This window comes from Motacilla alba, chromosome 1A (assembly GCF_015832195.1).
Source record: "Motacilla alba alba isolate MOTALB_02 chromosome 1A, Motacilla_alba_V1.0_pri, whole genome shotgun sequence".
Lineage (NCBI taxonomy): Eukaryota > Metazoa > Chordata > Aves > Passeriformes > Motacillidae > Motacilla > Motacilla alba.
In genome coordinates this window covers 20,396,609-20,419,505 of record NC_052031.1, presented here as the reverse complement: position 1 = coordinate 20,419,505, position 22,897 = coordinate 20,396,609, and the positions used below count along the sequence as shown (strand labels likewise).

The 22,897-nt window shown below is 36.7% G+C and overlaps 1 protein-coding gene across 5 annotated transcripts in view; it reads right to left on the bottom strand.

The window, feature by feature from the left end:
* The window catches only part of GRM8 (glutamate metabotropic receptor 8), a 320,858-nt gene that overhangs the window by 167,212 nt on the left and 130,749 nt on the right, over nucleotides 1–22,897 (bottom strand). For all 5 annotated transcript variants that reach the window (XM_038155039.1, XM_038155035.1, XM_038155036.1 and 2 more), the window contains 3 exons: nucleotides 10,058–10,193; nucleotides 9,445–9,599; nucleotides 8,357–8,494 (listed from right to left, as the gene is read on the bottom strand). In XM_038155039.1, the coding sequence (XP_038010967.1) occupies nucleotides 8,357–8,494; nucleotides 9,445–9,599; nucleotides 10,058–10,193 (429 nt within the window). The remainder of the gene's footprint in view (nucleotides 1–8,356; nucleotides 8,495–9,444; nucleotides 9,600–10,057; nucleotides 10,194–22,897) is intronic.

Below are 22,897 nucleotides of genomic sequence, written 5' to 3'. Positions count from 1 at the left end.
AGAGTGCAGCTCAGGAAAAAGTCTACCAATAGTCAGAATCTAGCACTAAGAGTCAAAAAGCACCCATATTTTCTTTTTTGAAAAGAAAATTGAGCCAAACAATGCTTATGTGGCACTTAAATTTCAGAGGACTCAAACAAACAGGTTTATGATGTGCAAATGCCCCCTCTTTTTTCTTCTTTTTGTTTGAAAGAATAGAACAGGTAAGTCTGTTCAACAACAAAAACTGAAAAAAATCAATCTCTGGCCCAAATATATAATATTTAAGCACATGGAAAAGTAAAGAACAGATTGGAAACAAGGGAACCCTGAAGAGCATGACCTCAGCACACCACCTGCCCCATCACTGCAGAGCTTTGAAGGCATTTGGATATTTTAATTTTGTGAGATCAGGTGGAATCTATGTAGTGCATAGACTTTCCCTTTCACTGTTTTACATTTTAATAAAGAAAAAAATCAACCAAGATCATTCTTGGCTGCCAAAACATCAGTAAATGCTGAAGTCAGAGTAGAAACACCACAGAGTCTACTGTTTACAAACACCCATTGTCTACTGTTAAAACCTGAGATACCACTAAAGGAAGCACAACTCATTCCACAGTGTTGCTTTAATAAACTGAAAGTCATTTATTTTCCACAGGGTCTATGAGATCACAACACCAGCTGTATTTGTCTCAGTGACAGCTCACACACATTATGTAGATTCATCCAAGTTTTTAAATCCTTAATTTCTCTGTCTCCTGGTACTGTCTCTTCACAGCATAAAAGGATTTCAGCCAGAATAATTAAATATTTGATTTTTTAAGACAAAACCTAAATATAAAACAGAAATGTAAATTTTTTTCAACAAGTCATTTTAAAATAGTTTTGCATAAGTCCACAGGATATTGCATCCTTGAAATCTGGGGTATTATCAATAAGCAAATGGTCACGTATTCAGATCTGAGGAATATTTTCTGATAATCTGTGTACAGAGGACTGTCATTTATTGACCACCCTTCTGTTTCTCTGTGTGAAAGTGCCTGTAAGAATGCTAAATTATCTCTTTAATTAATATTCATAATTAATATTAAAACATTAGCATTATCACTGGGATCTTACAGGAACTGGGAAGGAAGATTGCTTTGTTGAGAAAGTGATGATCAGAGCAACCATGGAATGGGAGCCATCTCAGTTGGTTTGAGCAATCTAAAAGTGGGACACCTGATCCAATTTAGTCATCTAGGACTATTTGCAATCTATAAAGAGAGGTGGGCATCCTCACAGGGTAAGTCATACCAGTCTAAGCAGTTTACAGAGACATATGGAGGTGGCCTGGCAGAAGTTGGAGAATTAAGTAAATCCATTCTCATGAGCTCCTTCCAAGTTCAAGCCTGCAAGCCCTAAATATGCATTAGTCCAGAGCCAAATCATTATGCCCAGTCATGCAGTTAAACCAATGTGAACTCAATATAACAAATATACCTTTCGTCCCCTGTACCCAGATTTTAACACAAATTAAGGACATCTGTGCTTCCACCTGACCTTTCAGAAGGGCCCTTCATACAAAAACACCTAACTCAAATATTGGATACAAATAATATTCTGGAAATGTTGAACTAATGTTGAACATTTAATGGCTACACTTAAACATTAAAAGCCAAATTCTGACCTCCTTTCCTACACTGAATTATACTAAAGTTCATTGTGTACGTCCCATTGATTTTTCATGGACTACTTCTGTAATAAAATTCTACTTGGTAGATTTAAAAGCATCTACATCTGTTTACAGGTGACCAGTCTGAACTCCCTTCCACAAAAGATGAGCAATCACTTATAAATCAGGGACATTTCATGGGTGAATAATTACTCAATGTATTGAAAATGCTCATGATATAAAAGCAATCCTAAGTATTTCCACTGCTACTTGATGAAATAACTTCATTTACCCTTACTAATTATATAATAAAATTAATATAATTATTAATATATATAGGTTTACTTCTGGTGTTGGTAGTAACTAAGATCAAAATAAGTTGAAATCTATTTTAATATCAAACAATTAATCAGTATTGAGATCACAATAGAAAGATAAAGAATTTATTTTCTTTTACCATATGCTTTTTTCCTTTTTCTCACTTTTAAAATTGCTTATATCCTGTAAATCAAGTACTAACTAATAGAGAAAATACTACCCTGTGGGGACTTTTGCATCAACAATTTATTTGCAAGTCACTCCATGTCCCCTCCAAGTCTTTTGTGCCCAATGGATGTGATTGGTAGCACAGATTCCACAGTCAGCTTGGCTCCTGTTAATACTGCAAATCCAACCAGCATGATTTTTATGTCAGATTACTGTCCTCACACAAAACAGCAATAGACATTTCAGAAATAGAAATAACATGCCAAAACTTATTTTGGGTTTGTGCAGAAGATACATTTCAAATGGGAATCAAGAAAACGGCAAGCAACAACAAAAGAATAGAAAGAATAAGAATTGCCCTTTCTCACTCTTACACCTAAACATCCCAGTTACAACTCACAAATCACAAAAAGGGAGAGCAACAGCTATTTCTGTACTCTTAAAAGAGTCCCTCCTAAGCCTCAGTGCCTCTTGAGAATTGTGCTAAATTCATGTATCTCAACTGCATCTGTGCTGGTTTTCTTAATTTTCTGTAGGTCTCATCAAGAAAAGAAACTACTTTAGGAGTGATTTGATGGTAATGGAGCTATTACTCAAACAAAATAGCAAGTCATTGTGCCACTAAAAGATTCACATTCTGGTTTTCAATTTGTCCTATAAACTTTTCAGAATGTGACTGCACACACACAAGAGTAAATTTACTTCCTCCTATTAATATTTTTAGGGGCAACTGTAATTTCAAAGAGGTTAGTTAAGAAAATAAATAATATCTCTGAAAAGTTCCTAGGTATGCATGGTTTTTATTATACTGAACCATGATTTTTTTTCAGTGAAACATACAGCTCATCTTGATGGAGCAAATTGAAATTAGGCTAATTGACACAGGTCTCTATACTTTTGGAAACTCTTCCATCTTTATTTTTAGCAGCACAGTCAGACATTATAGGCAGTTAAAGGCTGATTAGGTTTGCAGAGTAGTTAGAATTCTAACCATAAAAAACAGGGGGAAGACTCCTTCTGTGGGGATGTAGATGAAGAAAATTTATAATTAACATTTTTGTTGAGGTTTTATGGAAGTGCCACATTACATTGAGGTTTTATTAAAGGACCCCATTTTGCTGTGCAAAGACCATAATGGATGCCTTCAAGGAATTCTGTGGGCAAAATCCAGAACAAATCTCAATGGAATTGTGACTTCTTTTGTCATATTTGAAGCTGAGCTTTTTCCCATTAAAAGATGATATAGTAAGCGACTTTCAAGTTACATCTCTATCTGCTTAAGCATACAAATACAAACACATATCTGCTTGTGTAAGCACACAAACAAATACATACAAATACAAAAAGAGGACTTCCAAAATTTTTGTTAGCTTGAAACCAAATATTAGCAGTCCGTGAGGTTAATGAAAGCAAATCTAAGTAGATTTAATTCTTACTCTTCTCTCTTTGCACTTCATCATTAATGCTGCTTCCTTTTACTATTACTTTTCTGCTTTTTGGAAAAAGTGATGTTGTGTGTTGTCTCTATTCAATGCAATTATTAAAAGAGTATTCTGCAATATCTTTGTTTGATGTTCAAAAAATTGTATTTATCCTTTTGTCTTCTTAAGGAAGACAAGATCTAGAAATCTGCATTAAGGTGGGGCTGACAAGTAACCACTCAACAACCAAGAGTAGGAGCTAAGAACAAGTCTGGTCAGCCCACATTATTTCCAAGTAATGCTAAACCTTCAACTATCAAAACTGCCCCCCTGGTAGAGTCAACTGGGAAGCTGAGGGTACAGAAAAATTACATATGAGGATGTTAAGTTTAAAGTTGAGAAAGAGGCATGGAGTCTCTGCCATCTCCTGAAACCACCAGGCAAGCCCCTCCTCTTGAAGAGCCAACAGGAATCAAAGAATGAAAGAATGCTGTCTCTGCCTTTACATTTTTCTGCTGGGGCACAGGCATGAGTGAAAACCTTTCCATCTCCTCACTTCTCCTCCCCACAGAGAACCCAGTGCTAGAAAAAAATTACTGAAGATCCCTAAAAGGATCATATCTCACTAAAGATGTTTTCATTGAATAGAGAAAACCTACACCTTGTATAAATTTGTAAAGTAAGGCTTCTTGTAACCTCTACATATGGTTTAATCTTGGTAGTGCTCCTTCCTTTTCCATTTTGTTGTAGTAAGACAAATGAGTTTTCCCTGCAAAGGCCTTTCTTCTTCCCCAAGTAAAATAGTTTAAGGGTAGTCATTGAATTATTGTTTCATGCTTACTAAGTTAATGGCCCAATTTGATTTTTTTTTAATTCCAGAAAAGTCAGAACAAGAAATCTCTAATATTTTTCAATGAACTATTCTAATACTGAGGATTTGATCAATGTACACTCACATTCAGAAACACACAGAGCTAGCTTCAAATCAATAGTGGCAAAAAAATTACTTTTTCAAAGTTTAGGTGAATCATTGCTTCCTGTAACACGGCAAAAATCAGAAAAGAAACAAACAGGCAAATTCAAAAGAAACTTATTACTTTATGTATCTTCAGAGCACAAATTCTTATAGGAATAAGAAGCAACACCAACCACAAATAAACAGGATTTCAAAATTCAAATAAACTGTTCAGTTATTACAATGCTAGACTGCAATAATCAGTAAGGTGTAAGAAAAGAAAAGGTAAGAAGGATTATGCCCTTGTGTAATTCTTAACCTCAAAAGAAGATAAATTCCTTTCATACTTCCAGTGCTTAAAAGACTGTTGATTTTACATGGAAAATAAAAGAGAGAAAGGTTTTCCACTATTAAGCATTTTCTAGTATCTTCATAGGGAAAAAAAATGCTTGAAATTGGATTAGACCAGTAGCATCCTCACTGCAGGCAGCAAAAATTTATAGCTATGAATAACTTGACTAAATAGAGAACAGGGATATCAGTTTTGTTGTTGGGAATTACAAATGTTATATGAGAAAAAGATTCAAGTACCTCCTAAGTAAGATAAACAGGAAGGCATAATAAAATACATCTCAAGCCTGAGAAAACTTTATACCTTATCAGTTTACCTTTTAATATCATTGGAGAGAGAGATTTTCAGGATGTGCCTGTATCTTGAGCTTTTGGCTTTCTTTCTGTACTACTGTCTGCTGACATCAAAACATCACAGAATCATTAAGGTTGGAAGAGACTTTCAGGACCATCTAGATCAACTACCAACCTGGCACCACCACAATTACCTCTAAACTATATCCCAAAGTGCCCCATCCAGACACATCTTCAAGACTCATACAGACAGTGACATGATTTACAAATTGGACTCGTGGGCAAAACACAAAGAGAATCTTATTTTCTGCAGTGCACAGATAAAAATACAGGAAAATTAGAATAAGTAGTGTTTTTACATATAGTCTTCAAGTTCTGAACTAGAGATGGGAATAGAGAAGCAGAGAATCCCAGAATGGGTCAGGTTGGAAGCAAGTGGGCCAACTGGTCCAACTGGTTTGACAGTGGGCCAACTGGTCCAACCTCCCTGCTCAAGCAGGGTCATCCCAGAGCACGTGACACAGGACTGCATCCAGACAGTTCTTGAATATCTCCAGTGAGGGAGACTCCACAACCTCTGTGGGCAACCTGTTCCTATGCTTGGCCACCTGCACATGCCTTTTAAGAATTGAGCTGAAAATCAGGACTGAGGCACTACTCACAAAATATCAGAGAAAGCCCACTGCAAGGAAAAATGGCAGTGGGGATAGGCCATAGTAACTTCAAGGTTTTCAATATAAAGTTATATAAAACTAAATGTAACAGCTCTTATATTCTTATTAAAATTTGGGGATTCATTCATTTTTTTTACTTACCACCCTTGTTTCAGAGCAGACTTGGCCATGAGGTAATGCCTTTGGCCTCTCAAGGAAAAGATAAATTCATGGGTAGGACACTAATTTTTAGCAGACATAGAAGATCATAGTACACACTCAACTGTTTTGAGGGCTGTGGTATGAAAAACCAGCCAGGATTTCATTGCTGCCTCTCTTTTGTGCATGAGAGGCCCTGACAAATGAACTGGGCTGTGTCAAGATATCATTTGCAATTCTCTGAGTCTAAATTGGGCTGGGGGGGTCATTCACCCATTCTCTACCTATAATTTTCCTTAAATCACAGGAGGTTACTACCACCACCACCATTTCTTGATTCAGTTTACTTAAAATGATCATATTTGGGGTACCTTTTATACCCAATCCTTTAAATTTGAGTTAGATAAGCATAAGGATCATGATGAATTGCCAGTTTGTGTCAGATCTGCTTCAGTTCGAGTGGGGACCTCCTCTATTGTGGCAAGCCACTTGGCAGTGGTTTTAGTCAAGAGTCCTATCACTCATAGGTACTTTGCAGAAGAATTCATTGGTTTTTTTCCCCTGCAGTTAAAATGCACGTGCAACAGCAATATCCGACCTCCCACGTCTTTGTCCCATCACTTAGCACCATGTTAACCTTCTAGGCACAAGAAATATGTTTTCTTTCTATTTTCAGGTTCAGAGAATCTACCAGAATATTTTTCATTAAATATACAGATATCTGTTTCAAATTAGAAATTATTTTGGATCAAGATACAGCCTATGCATTTCATACACTACTTCTGGTAATTCAATTTGACAGATGCGATGAGGCTGAGATAAGTCATACAGCCATCTGTGGTAACATTTAGAGCTTCCTAAACTACAACACATACACCAGTCATTCCACCTGAAGAACTTAAAAAAGCCCATCTATTATTCACTTAAAACAGCAATAATAAAATAATCCCTTTCCAGATGTGGGTAACTATCCAGTAGTGATTTACTGCTATATGAATCAAGGTCAAGGAGTAAAGGATTAGAGTAATGAGCTATCATTTAGCTCAGTGAGGAACTGAATATTACCCTTTTTTTGTGAAATATGTGGTAAAAGGCCAAAGACAAGGCATTGCTGAAATGACAGAGTGAATGCATGGCTCTGGTATTTCTGTGTGAGTTGTATCTGTGACTTGTGAAGCCCAGTGCAGTAAGTCTTTGAATTGATGGCACAATACACATACAATAAATCTGATGGTCCAGAAAGTGCAGGGACCCATGTCCTTGAAGACTTTAAAGCGCTTCTGTCAGACAAGCCCAGAAGTGGGGTGCTGGCATGCAGAAAGTTTGGAAGGGCACTCCTACAACTAAGGCTACATGAAAGTGTCAGCAAGCAGTCAGAAATCTTGGGACAGCAAGTGAAAAAAAGAGTTAATGTTCCATGGGGAAAATATTATTGGGTGAAAGAAGAGACTGCCAGGAAAATCAAGGTTCATCACAGACAACTTATGTATGTAGTGCAGCAAAATTGTGTAGTGCTGCTGGCACTGCTCACAGAGATGATGGTCACAGCCAGCAATGCTGGGAGTGGTGGCAGTAATTAAGAAAATGACACAAGGAGCCCTGGTATTAGGTAAAAATATCTACACAAAAAGTAGCATAAGTAGTCTGCTGTAGCCACAGAAAGTAACACTCTTGTAATAAACTTTTCAAGTAACAGCGAGAAAACAACATCTCACAGAGAAGATCAAAGTCAGCTGCTGATGTGTCTGCTGTGTTAGGTGCCATGACAATTGCATCTGGGTGTGATACCTGAGCAAGCACGTTTTCAAAAAAAACTAGTGACAATTACTTCAAGTTTTTGCTTAAACTTTTTAGAGGCTTTCAGTTTTATAATATGATACAGGATCCTTCTTTTGGACATGGGGACAAGTAATAAGAACATATTGATTTGCTTTTTCCTTCATCCTCAAACACAGTTTGTAAACTAAATAATGAGTCCAAGATTTGACCTATCATCAAGACCTCAATAGTTTACACATAAATTCAATTTTCACTGTATATACTTTAGGGTTAACAATATGAAAATTACCATGATGCACACACTTGCTAAAAAAAATCATATTGACAGCTACAGATAGGGGGAGAGAGGAAGTCATTGAAAATATAAATGGAATGGGACCACTGCCACTGGTCTTTAATAAAATCTGTGCCATCACTGTATTTGTGCAAATTAACTGCTAAATTTCTCATACATTGTCCATGATTTTTTTTCTTCAGGTTAAAAAAAAAGTCACACTTTTCTTACAACTCAGCAATATGCATTGGAGAACTGAAGGGAGACAGAAAAGTGATGAAAAGAAAGCAGCTCCTCTCTGTCACTCCTATAAACAATTGACAGATAATGTTTTATTTCCACAGTTACCTGTGCATTTCTTGATATTGCTATTTCTTTTTCCATGTGATCCTAACTTGCATCCAAAATTCTCCTCCCAAAATTCTGCAAACCAGACATTTCTTCGATTGTTAGCAAGTGTTCTGCTCCGAAAATATCTATCAAACCCTACATTGAAGAGAAGTGAAAGAAGTATTAGAATATGATATGTATAAAATAGTATAAAAATATAAATTTAATGACAATATCAGATTTTTTTAATAAATATTAGAACAAGAAAAAGCTTTAGATACAAACTATTTTATGAGCACAGTAGCTAGCATCTGAGGATTAGACTTCATTTCAAGGCCACATAAAGTCATGGGGTAGCTCTTTGTTGAACAAGAGGACATTCAGGACACTTAAAATTCTGCTTTTATTTATATAGTTAATGACACCAGTTGAGAAACTAAAGATTCCTACTTAAACCTGGTGATCACCAGCCTTACCCCTGCAAAGCTGTCATAATGAAATCATGATTAACACATTCCATTTGTATTAGCTCGTTACAAGTATTTCCCAGTGGCTGAATTCTCTATGTAACATCAATATGTTCATTTTTCCTAACCAATTACCCGTTTAGCACACTTACCCAGACATAAGAGATGTTACTATATCCAGTACCCTCACAGGAATAAGGTACTGCAAACCAACTTCCACTTCATTCACCCAGTAAGAATCTTTCCTAATATAGTAACACCTTAAAGTAAGTTTAGGAGTGGAAAGCAGGGCACAGATTAATCTCCTCCCCCGAGAATAATCTGATTCATCATCATTCATCCAATACTCTCCTTATTTGTCCCAAAGAATGACGAGGCTATGGTTAAGAAGCTCTCAACTCCAAGTGTCACAATTATTGGACAATTACAAGATTGCCTAATTGCAGATTCAGCATCTCTTCATCTCAACAGATATATTAAATTATTGTTGCATCAGGCCAACTCAGGTAACTTGGTTGGAAAGCTTTTCTTGAATTCCCTGTAATCAAGGACTACATCATTTTTAAATTATTTTTAAAGAGACCCAAAGTACTTGAACTTTGACAGAAAATGAAAAGTTTGTGCCACATGCATCCTTACCATCTATGGATGTTCTTTTGGGTAGAATGGTTACTGCTCCTTCAGCAATCTCCTCCTGCTGCTGGACTGGTGAAATTTTTGACCCCCAGCTGTCTGAGCCAATCCAGAGAAAATGTCCAGACTGATTAGCTTTTTTGGCTGCTTCTAGTACTCTCCTGCAAACAAACAACAAATTCCATTTACAAAGAATGTGAGAAACCCAGCATTTATTTTGGCTATGCATAAGCTTACAATAATTAATTAATCTACAGTTTTCACAGTCTAAGGCATATTCAACAATAGCTGTAATGAACTCAAGATACAGTAATACACAAGTTAATTTGTTTCATCTTTAGCCATATTTTTCTAGCATTCTCATTGGCTTCTTCCTTTTCAGTCTCCAAATAACTGCCAATTGGCACTGCACTCCTAGGAGCTAAGAGAAGTCTGGAACTACACAGAATAAAGGGCCAGCCCACTCTATAATTACAACTCCATTTTTTATCGTCAGATTTCCAAGAATTTTTACATAGGATTGAATCTGAAACTTCTTTGTTAGTCTATTTTCCACCAGCCAACCAAGCATGTTTGTGAAGAGGAACATCTTCAAAACACAAAATTAGGAAACAGGCACCTAATATCATCTTCGTTGGCAAACATGATCACTGCTCGAGCATTTGGAGTTTCCAACAAGCGCTTGATGATCTTTTCAAATTCTCCTGGTCTTGGTTCCCGAGGGATTTTGAGTGACTGAGCAATGCAAACACCTCCTAGGAAAATTTAAAAGGATAAAAAAAAAGAATTTTAACACAGGAAATATTCACACTTCAAAAAATTCTTAGCTAACCAGGCAAGCAGACAAAGGAAGGTGCTACTCTGAGATACAACAGCACAGCCAAAAGTAACATCATCTATGTGTTTCAGAACATGCTTTGTACAGGCTTACACACTTAATGGTGCATTAAAGAGTATAACACAATTACCTGCTGCTTTACATTTTAAGGACATTTTTAAACAACATTCTGAGACCTGTTGTCAAGCACCACACTCTGGCTCAGCTGGACCGAGTTCCCCAGACGGACCTAATCCATGGCAACTGAGAACCCAGCCTTGCCACAGCACTGCACTGAGCCACGGATCCACAGCTCTACAGTCACCTTGTGCCCATGGTGTGGCTCTTCGGCATCAGGTCCTGCCACAAACCTCTGCTTTGTCAGCAGAGAGTATGCAGCAGAGAATATATACAGATCACTTTTAACTGCTATTATGACATTCTTAATTGAGTTGCCTTAATTATTTAAGCTGTCATTGAATGTTCTAAATTACTAATCAGCAAATGAACGCAACTCAGAGATTATATTTATATTTCTTCCTGACAGAGGGTGCTGATTGAAATCTTTGCATTTTACTTGCCAAGTAAAAAGGGTTGATCTCTACAGAAACTTAGGGATTTCTTATAGCTTTCATAGACCAGTTCAGGGGAATCTCTACTCTCTGTTTACAACACTGTTATCTGTGCTTCAGCATGAAAGAGAAAAATTTCTTGAGCCTGTTTCATGAATCACTGAGACTATATTGCTACCAGTTCCCAATACCATAGGTAATCTTTCTGATTGCTTGCTGATTTGCTTATCTTAATTATTTTTTCTCTAAGAACTGTTGCCTGATTCTCATTACTACATCTAACACCCACCAATGATTGTTCTTGAATTTTATTATTACAACCATAAGAGCCTATTGGGGGGAATCTAATCACTGATAAAGCCAGAAAATTAAGAAAATGAGAAAATATTTAGCTCTGACCAAAAGTGACAAGTTACTAGACAACACAAGCAAATAGTACATTTTGTATCCCTGCATCTAAATACTTCTACACTGAAGATTGTTTTCAGTGAGAATTAGAATGTGTTTCAAAAGAGATGTTCTATTTTTAGTGAGTTTTAAAGGAGGCACTCGATTTCTAATGAATGATGGTATTTATCTTCTGATGTATAAGACCATTTGAGACACATAAGTTTCTTTGCATTAAATGCAGTCAGTCAACTAAAGTCACAGTTAGATGGCTGTGTTGTGTATGGGGAGGTTTTCCAACAGTCTCATCCATCTTGTTCCTCCTATCAAAATGTTAGAATTCTGTTTTTCCAGAGTATTTCACAAATTAGGTTGATGAACACCTTCAGTGGTAGGACTTGAACAAAACCAAGGGTCCAGCCAGGTAAAGCTTGGCATGTAGATTAACATGAGGGTGTTACCAAGGTCCCTTGTGTAAGCTTTCTTAAGCTTCATGTATTTAATCTTTAAGAAAAATAAACAAAATAAAGGTATGCCTGAAGGTATTTTTCTTATTTTATTAAAAAAAGTTAGTAGGAATGGTTCAAAACTGTCCCAAATCTGTCAGTGATTCAGAGGCACTAAGACAAAGCACTTTAAGACTTGCTTTAACTTTTTGGTCAGCCTTGATTTGGTCAGGCAGTTGGACTGCATGATCATCATAGTTCCCTTCCAACTGAAATATTCTATTCTATTCTATTTGATTAATGTAATATTTAAAAAATGCTGGGAATTCATTATCAGATTTTTTGCTGCCTTTGCAGAATCTCATTGGCTTCAATAGCTCTCTGAACAGGCAAATCCTAAGCTTGAATCAAGTTTAGACATGGCATAAATGAAGCATGGAGTTATCAACTGCCAATGTAAAAACAACAACTTTCAAATTACATCACACAGTTTTAGTCACAGGCAAGCATATCACCTTTTTCAGTTATGCATCAATTACTTGGGATGCTTCATTATTATTTTATTTGATTGAGAAATTCATTCTACAGTGCAGGCTTGTCCTGAATTCTTCTCTGCTTTACGTGAAAGAAATAATATCTGCAAGTCAGAATACCTGCCATTTCTAACAAAAGTTGTTTGTATATAGGTTCTTACCATCCATAAATAGCACAACAATATTGCATAAATAATTTACTCTTAGATGCTATAAAATGGAATATAGAACCTTTTTATGGCATCAAATTTCTTCACATTTTTACAAATACACTGTATCTCCATGATGGAAAACTAATTTGCCAATAACAAGCCTTTGTAGCAGATGATACTCATATTTACCAGGTATTTTTGAAAATCAAGCAATGAAAAATGGACACTTTACAGTGAAAAGCTTTAACCAATTATCTAAGCAGATATTAGACTATAGTGATAGACACTTCAAAGTACTTTACTTTCTTTCTTAAGTACTGGGGCTGAAATGTAAGAGAAATATTTAGCAGATATCCTGTAAATTTAACAATCAGCCATTCACTGTTAAAAAAGAAATGCTCAAAAAAATGACAACCTCTCAGCTGTCCCCAAAGTCATTCAGCACAAAAAGTAAAACAGATCCTAAAAATGATATAAAGGAATAATTTTTTACCTCATACATTTTGTAAGTGCATTTTTCAACTACTTCTACTCATGCAATGGCCCTTAAGGAAAAAAAAAATCATTCTACCCACATAAAAATCAAATGCAAATATTACAAAATGCATATATATAATAAACTAGGTACATTCATCTACAATTTTTGTGAAATGGATATCAAGCAATGAAGAACTGCAGTACCTAAAAAGGCTATTTTCAGTGAAAATAGTGTAGAAGAAACATCATTCCATCATTGCAGCAGCAAGTTCAGTCATGCCTGTACTGTGTGTCTTGGCATCTCTGCATTAAAGAATGTGTTAAGTACTACCAGGAACAAAATAAAATGCACTTCAGCCTCATTGCTACATTTCTAATTAATTGTGTAGGCTATCTCCAACTCACAAAACACTTTGCATACATCCTTACCTATATGTGGCATACACAACTGTTGCTCAAAAAAAAATAACAGGATATCAATTTCCAGCTAATGATGAATTGCTGGATGCACAAAGGTATTCACAACATTTCAGTGTCTAACCTCTTGGCACCCTGCTGCCTTTGAAATCTACAGCCTGGGCTGAGTGCCCAGACACAGAGAGAGATAAGCCTTGGAAAAGAATTCCTATGAGCCAGCAAACTAAATAAGGAATAATTATTCCTCCAAAATAGGTTGCAGAGGTACTAAAAGGACAAGTTTAAGGCCAGTAGTTAGGATTAATCTCGTGAAGTGTGAACAAAAGAGAGATTTCCCCAAATCAAGAATAAATAGGGCTTGAGAACAGATGTCTCATACGTGATACCAATGGATTTACCACTTGCTGCAGAGGTGCCAAAGGGCAGATGGTTCAGACATCTAAGGTCTCAAGAGACTTTATGGCTCTGAATTATAAGAACAAATTGTATTTCACTCCATCAGCATTTCTGACTGACTTGGCATGATGACTGCTTATCTCTGTTGCTAGCTTCTAAGATCCTTCATTGTCTGGGGATGTACTTTAAAAAAATGCATTGGTCTAAATTTCCCTTGGCTAAAATGATGATAAATACAGCATTTGTATAAGGAAATGAGAGCTAACTTTCCTCTTACTGAAAAGAAAATTATATGTTTAAGCCCCATCAATTAAAAGGACCTATGATGAGGCTTCAGAGAGTGCTGCACTAAGGTTATTGAGGTAAAGAAGGGAGAGAGACAGACAGACTAATCTCAGATAGCTACGACAAACAGGCCGCAGTAATTGTACCCACTGCTATGGTATCCATTCCCTAATTCATACATGACACAGGAGGGGAAATGAACACTTTGCATCTACCACACTTTTCAAAGACATTAAGAGGGCACTGAAGGAAAGTAGCTCTTTGGCTACTGTGCAGGAAAATAAAGTCTTACCACCAAGTTCTGCTAACCCTCTGTCACCTGTTTTCAGATTTGCAAAGCCAAGGTTGTCCTCAGCCAGCCCAGAGCTGGATTGGAGGAATCAAAGTCAATACGAAAGGAATAAACAGTCAATATGGAGGAATAAAACAGCCAATATGAACTACCTTGTGTCAGTGCTGACAAGCATCCATTTGTCTTCTGTCCAGCAGCTGTGGAGTGCCATACCCAGCACCTGGGGCAAGGGGATGATGAAGAGAAGGAGAGCAGAGGAGGGAACTGTCTCCTGCAAGGCAGGAGCTGCCTAATTCCTGATAAGGGGCTCAGTCCAGCCGCTCCACACCATGGTTACAGCAGGAAATTCAGGTGTTTTTAAAAACACACCCAGTAACCAGACCTGGTCTACAACAACATGTTTTTATCTATGTTGAGATAAAATCACATCTCAAAAAAATTGTTCCAGGCTAGGCTTGCTTGTATTGCAGGTATTCTGTATAACACAGCTTGTGGGAACACAGGTTATCACTAAACAAACAAACATAACCAAACCAAACAAAAAAAAAAAAGTGAGATATTTGAAGATATTGTCAGTACAGTGGATAAATAACCCTTTTTTGGTGGTCCCACAACAATGAGACAAATGGGAAAAAAAATGGATAGGTAGTACCCACATAATTTCGGTATATAAACATAATAATATTTATAATAATGAATACTGATTTTTGCCTGTGTGGATTTTGAAGTCACAAGATGCCATGCTGACTGTATGAACTTGTGTGTCAGAAGATATTGAAAGTGTATTTGCAAGCAGACTTGGTAGAAGACTTGCACAAACAAATTAATTTCCTGAAAAAAAGACTAAATGGTGAAGCTCAGTGCAAATACCAGGGCTGAATTGTCTCCCACCCCATCTAGGGTTCAGCACTACCTTATGGATCAGCTAAGCAGGATACATAAGAACGGTCCCTGGTTTTGTATTTAGAAAGTTGAAAACAGTTTTTAGTTCAAGTGATCACTGCTGAGACCTCAATCATACTACTCAGAACCATTTTACCCTCTAAACTACCTCCCCACATAAATATAAATAGCCTTGCCTTTGTAATAGGGAAGGGATGAAGCCATGCACTTTGACAATCTGTTTGTTAGCATAAGGAGGTGCACCTCACCCGACCCAGTACACAGCATTGCAAATCAATTATTTCATGAGAGCTTCATCACAAATCACATTATTCCTCAAAAGGCTCAAGACAAATGGCCAGGCCATATCTGGGATCCAGTCCCACCTGGCAGAATTTCTCAGCTGCCTTCAAGAACACGTCTTTTTTTACTATGAGTTATGGCTCACTGGTCATTAGGCCAACAAAATTTTAATGTAGGTCTGTGGAAAGTTTCCAGAACACATTACAGAAATATATGAAAGCAGAAAAGTTCCTTTTCCAAGTAGGGGAACAGATGTCAGAGACTCAGAAGAAGCCCCAGCAAGAAAGTCCTTTGAGACCCACAGGGTGCTGCTGCAGACAGAGCCTCTGAAGGAACAGTGCACATCTCCCACAATAGCACATGACACAGAAGAACATAAGGAAAAACACATAAGTGCATTTCTCCTCCTCTTCCAGTCCTTCATACTGAAAGTCTAGTATGATCATACTGAAAGTCTAGAAAATCTAGAAAATCTGTTCCAATTGCCAGGAACCTAGATCAATATGAAGATTATTGAAGATACTAAAAATACAAGATGGTCCAAACTCTAGTTCTGTTGACAAAAATCAGAATATTTATGCCACTTAGTGAATCTATCAAGACATTCTTTCTAAGCCAAGAGTTCATTATTCCTTGAACTTGGGTGGTAAGAATTCAGAATGTTAAAGAAAAGGTAAGTGATTGTTCTGCATGGGACTTTTACTGGTGTTGATAATCAGCCACTTCTAGCAATTCTTATTTAAACTGAAACCAGCCTGCCATCCTCTTGTGTGTCCCTAGATTCCCTTAAGAATAATTTTCTAGAGTATTAGCCAACAGGGAGTGATAGCTAGGAAGATATAATTACAAGTTGAAGATAAAATTTCTCAAGCAATAATTCAAAATTAAATGTTTCCTTAATGCCAAAGTGCTGTTGCTGGGGGGTCTGAATGCAGCCATTAATTTTATCCAGAGCTACCTTTACTTAGCTACCCCAAGAAATGACACTCTCGCTGATGCCTCTGTGCAGACTTCAGGGTAATTTAGCTTAAAGAGAAAGAACCTGGGCATTCAGCATGCTCTGTGCTTTCACCAAAGCCAATGCCATGGCATTTTGCCTGCTATTCATGTCCAAATCTGGTTAAATAAAATCCCATTTCAATGCACCTCTTCTGTTGCAGTCACAAACTACCTGTGCTACAGAAATAAACCAAACTCTTTTCATTCCCCAGAAGATCACCAAATACCTCAGAAAAAAAATCATTGACTTACTTCTGCAAAGGCAGTCAATTCTTCAGCCAACACTGACAATACTTTTTGATGTAAGGAAATAGAAATAAAATATTTTTTTAAAAGTAACATAAACAGGAATTTACTCTGAATTGACAAAAGTGGCACTTAATATCCAGTACACTTAAATATAATGGAGGATGAGAGATTTTTTATAACCTTTGAACAGACAAAAGCATTCTGCATTTCAAACCCATATATTGGTATCTTATTTCCTTCATTTAAGTAGAACTGCATCCCCTCAAAATCCCTTAATATTTATGACAAAGTTTTTTTTTTTTATTGCACAAGCCTGTTGGTGATGTGTTTTCACTAACATGTCAGGTACAATTATGAGCTTTTGTACTCAAAACTAACAGCTGTAAAGAGATCAAAGTCCCTCTTTTTTATTAAAGTGTTTTAGAAAAGGCTTTTTAGCAAAGGGTTTATTCTTGGGTCTTATATTTATTAATTTTTTTACAAAAAAAAAAAAATTAGCATTAAGCCAGACCATGAATGAACACACTACATTCTGATAAATCCAACTCCTCCATTCCTCTTGAACCTGTTTCTCACATTCCTGCATGCACTCCCAGGCATACAGCCATGCATGTTTCACAGGCACATGTGCTCACACAGATCCTTACACTGCGGTCAAAGCAGATGCTAATTCTGAAATAGAAAAGGAGAATAATCCAGCTCTGCTGCTGCATGAGACCACTGGCTACTGCCTTCAGTCATCAGAGGTAGCTTCTGAGGTGACACAAAACAGCAGAGATCTGCTATTTTACACTTCCATTCTGAAAAGTAAAACATCCTCTTTCCATTTTCTTTTTTTCTTCTTCTCCCAGAAGAAACAGTTCTAAATGTAGCACTACGGATTCAGTTAACACCAGCATCTGATGGAAAATAACTGCAAAGAATATTCCCACCATTTCCAGATCTACAGATTTATTTTTTCAGATTTGAGAAAAAAAAAAACCAACCTACAAACATCACATTTTTTATCCTTTGATTTTTAGTGCTATTTCTGTAAATGAAAGTCAACTTTCACAGCCTTGAAAATGAAAGGCTAAAAGAAAAATCTGTAGTGGAGATGTTTATGAATGGGTAAAATCACCTAGCCACTGAAAAATAATTCTGAAAAGAATGAACCCTGGAAGGTTTTTAGAGAGGAGGTTTCCTCTCCACAGTGACTCCACAGATAATGACTTCATAAAGGATATGGGATGCCCAGATAACTCCAAAACAGTGTCATTGAAACAGGCCTCCACTGACATTTACTGGTCAGCTGTTGCAATGCTTTCAGAACTATGTGTTTTTATCATCACAATGGATATAGATATTTCCCTCTGGGGAAGCATTGTTCTTGCTACTTGCAGATTTAGAACTTGTAGAGGCATAATATGAAAAAATAAATACATTGGGATTTTCTGTTTCTGACTACATGCCAGTTACAGCCTTAATTAGGAAAGGAGACCCTCTATATTTTGGTTTTTTTTCTTTTCTAAAGATCTGGGGAACCTAGGTTATGAAAAGAAATTTCATCAATTCTAAAATATTTTCAAATTTTGCTTTTAAAATACCATTCGTTCTGATTTACATAAAAATAATGAACTCAAAGCCTGGAACATGGCTGAAGTATTTTCCTCTAAAAGTAAATTTGCTTAAATATGGCCCAAATTCTTTCCTCCATTTCTCTACACTTCCCCATAATAATGGGCCTGACTAGTTGCAAAGATTTGGATTTGATATTCTGGGCAGTTGAGATGTTAATAGCAATTCAAACATTCTAGAGAAGGTTCAGACGTAAAAATCATCCAAGTATAGGTCCCAAGTCACAATCCACAATAGTTCACAGAAGATTGTGAAGATGACACAGGAGCTTCTAGCATTCTTTATAAATATGTTTGAGCAGGAAAATAAAGTCCACCCCAAGAAGGACTGAATTTTGTTAAAACATTTATTTCTAAATAAATATAATCCTTCTTATTTTAGGATACTTTGCTCCCTGCAGGCCTCTTTAGTTTAGCAGTTTTTATTCCATTCTCCACCTTGTTTATTTTAATATTTTGCTGGTGTTATATAAGAGTTTTCAGTTTAGTTGTCCTGGGTTGCCTGATTTTAATAGTGGGCCACTATCCTATTTCTCCCTTGGATGCTTCTTAATGCTATAATGGTGTTCAGGGCTTGTATTCAGTCACCTCCTTTGAACTGGAATTCTGCACACAGGCAGGGGAACCCAACTTTTAATCATGCCTTCGAAGAAAAACGGCAGCTGTGATTAATGTTCTCCCCCTGAAACTTCTTGATCTGTTTGGTGAAGACATTCCTCTTCTTTGTGGTCATAAAATAATCCCAGTTTTCCTTTATTCAAAAAAAATTTTAAAAAGCCCTTCTGCTTTTTTGCTATCTTCAAGAAGATATGGAGCAAAATGAATTTTTATCTTTCTTAGTGTATTTCTGCAGCCCTAAAGTTCAATATGAGGAATTTATTCTTAAAATTAAGTGTGTGTTATTTAGATTAGGTTATCTCTATTCATCCAATATTTATTTTCTTGCAATTTGAACTATCAAAATGGTTTGCATATAAAGAATTACTTACCTTTAATTAAGATAAGTCTGAGTTTGACTAGGGATGTATGAGCTTGAGTGTGACATTCAAAAAAAGCCTCAACTTGGAAATTCAAAAAAAATAGCCTCAAAAAATAACAGTCATCTAATTCTCTTTCTGAAACTGCAAAAAGATAATTCTTTCCTCAACATGCAATTATACACACAAAATTGTGAGGAAAATCAAGAAGGGATCACTTCTTACAGGGAATCTTGTAGGTAAATCTAATGCCAAGAGAGTAAATATGATCTAGATTCACAGTCTCCTACAACAAACTGGAGATGCTCAGGTATAAACTGGGGTTTGCTGCATGAATTCTCCACAGAGCCCACACTGAAGTTAAGCCCTTGCTAACACTACTCAAGTGCTCAAGAGGCTTTGTCTGCGTCCATGGAGATTTTCTTCAGGAACCACGATGACTTCAGCCATGCAGGAAAAGCTGGAGTTTCCTTCCAAGGCATGATTATGTTACAGAGATAACATCATATATGAGGAGCTCTGTTCACCAATTACACCAAAAGAGAAAAGGTTTTTCAGGCATAAGGGACAATTGTCATCATCTACCTTGGCCTCTCCCACCCAAAGGTGATTGGAATATTTTTCAAAGGCCTACCTTAGCTTTTGGAAAGACAGTGTCATTAAAAATTAAATATTTTGCACTTGTTTGAAAATATTTTAAAGTGTGAAATTACTTAGTGGTTGGATTTCTTATTTTAGCAGTATTAAAACATTAAGATGAAATGGTATTTTTTTATGGATCGTTTTGAGGGTTTGTTACTTCTTTATTTTTTTTAGATTCAATACAAAATGATATGACAGCACCACAGAGACAGAGCAAATAAATACTTGAGAAATAAATGTTTTATTTTCTCTGTGTATTTCTGAAATTTCACAAAACAAACTTCAATATTTAATTTCTCTTTAGTATCAGAATTTTCAATATAATGGAAATATAATTTCTGAGTGGTTGCATATGCAGCAAGTCAAAGAATGCTAGCCTGGAATTTCTGATCAAATGATTTCCATGAAGTGCACATAGTTTAAAAAATAAGCATTTTAAGGCATGAAGGGTGGCCCACACTTCTATAGAAGTTTCTGCAATTATTTATAATTTTCTTTACTGAAAAAAGTCCCTCTTAATCCATTTGATTTTTAATGTTTCTAACTTCACTTGTAAACAACTCAGTCTGGTTACCCCTTTTTCACCAAAACAGATGAACAGACATCTACCTCCCTCATTCTTCCAAACACATTCACTTGTCTATTATTAAGTTGTGTTACCAAATTATACCAAAAAATTATAAGGCTGCTTTATTTTATTAAGTATCTAGGCTGCAAGTTACATTTCCAAAATTCATATGCATATATCTACTTTGATGTTAGCACCTAACTATTTATCCGACTTCAAAGTTCTCTGAGAGCTGCACACTTGGGTAAAAACACAATTAGGATTTAAAAATATTAAGGAAGTGTATCTGCTGACTTCTCACCGTTGTGGGTAATAAAAAATTGAGAGAATAAAGCTAAATCTTTTCTGGTGCTTCAGGTCTTTATATTTCTTTACACCAGTTGAAAATATAGTGATATTAAGAATCACTAATACTTCTTCTATAGCACAGCAGTAAAATGAAGAAGTTAGTGACTCTGCAGCCATCCACATATATAAACTTACAGAAGCCTACCTTAATTTTAAAAATGTAACTGAATTCAAATTGGCCACACAGATCCTGTAGATTTAAGAAAGTTTGTTGCACTTTCTCTATGCATTTAATACCAAGGGCCTTCTGTGTCTCTGCATTTAATAATAAGTGGTAAAATGTCTCTTGAGAAGAAGTGCAGGAGTGGGCAGATCAGCTAACTGGCATTTCCTGAAGCATGTTGGGATAAAGGATTAACTGAATTCATAAAGGTCTAACTGAATTCATAAAGGTCTAGAGGAAAAAAAGAAAAAAAGCATTAGGACAAAAATGACTAACCACGAGACATTCTGAGGCAGCTGCAGCAGGCATGAGAATTTATAGCTGATGGAAGCCACTGGAAAGTGTTCAGAAGCCCTATGCATGCAATCAAAGAGAGACTGCAAACTGAACAGAGGCATGTAAGGCATGTAACAACACTGTAGAAACATTGGGACAAGAGTAAAAGCAATAAAATATTTTTAATTCTGGAGTATAACAAATGCTGAAAAGGTACTTGCCTGCTCTTGGACAGAAGATTCTATGTGCATGCATCAGTGCAGTGGCTGGGCGAGCAGCTGCAGAGAGAGCTTCAGGCTGAGCTCTGGGGGGCAGGAGCCCGAGGCAAGAGGCAGGGAGCTGGTGCCAGCTCTTGCACAGCAAAGGCCATGGGGACCTGTGTCACTGCCAGGTGCCTGGGCACTCAAAATCGGAAAGGTAAGGAATCCTTGTCTGGCTGTGAAGGGAGCACAGGGCATGAAGCAGGGCATCCAGGTGGTCTGACAGGAACTACCAGACAGGCTATGGGATGGCCACACAGGAAAGCCACCTTAACATATTAAATAAATTGCAGAAATACTTAGTGTTTACTTTAATTGAATATGTAATTACATCTGGGTTTTTTGTTTGAGGACATAAATATCAAATTAATTTTCTGAATTAATCATACCCTGTAAATGATACAGCAGACATATACTAAGGATTCTGGATAGGAGGTCTGATGAATTATCTGATACAGATCATTATTTCTGTAACAGTGGGGATGCACTTTCCTTATTGGGAAAGGACCAGGAAACAGAATCAAATGTTATGTAGTATAATAGTTGTACTAGGACAGGGTTTAACCCTACCTATCCTTTTTTCAGATGCTAGAAACATGGCTTCATTTTCACTAACATCATGAAAGGAACAAAGGCTCTACATAACACCAAAGTCAGAAAAACATAGCAAGAAAGCTGCTATTCACGCAGGGAGAAAGAGAAAAACCTGCTCTTTCCATGCAAGTGCACAGCTCATGTAAAATCTCCTGGAAAGAATTGCAGCCAGTGGGAAATAGAGGTTTTGCTCTCCCAGTCCAAACTTGGAAAGCCTCAGCTAGAATATATGGATCTCACTCAACCCCATTCAAGCTGCACAGTGACATCAGATGAAAGGCTGCAACTCTGTTCAGAAATAACACTACAGTAAAAGGGAAATCTTGATACCTCTGCTAATGTAGCTATCAAATGGAAGAAAGGTTTAAGACATGGAAAACAGGACAAACACTAGGAGGGTGGTTGGATGACAGTGTAATCCTTTCCACAGAGCAGCACTCTTCCTTGTTTTACTAGAGATGAACACTTACAAGTGCTCATTTCCACCTGTTTTAATATTAGAATATTCCAGATCTAACTCTTTTCATGCAAATAATACCTGTAGTACAGTAAATTGTCATTAGCTGTGAAAGAAGTGGAAGGAAGTGGCTGCTTTGTCACAGATTGTGTATTCATGGAATACAGTAACTGACAAAAGATGTCTGCATTTCACCCCCTTCTAATATAAGGCTTGATAGATCCACTACATTTTTAGAGAATGAGACAAAAAAACACACCAACAATGACACACAAAATATAGTCACCAAGTACAAAATTGCTTCTATGAGCATTGCACAATAGTGGACACCATTAAGCCATTAACACAAGA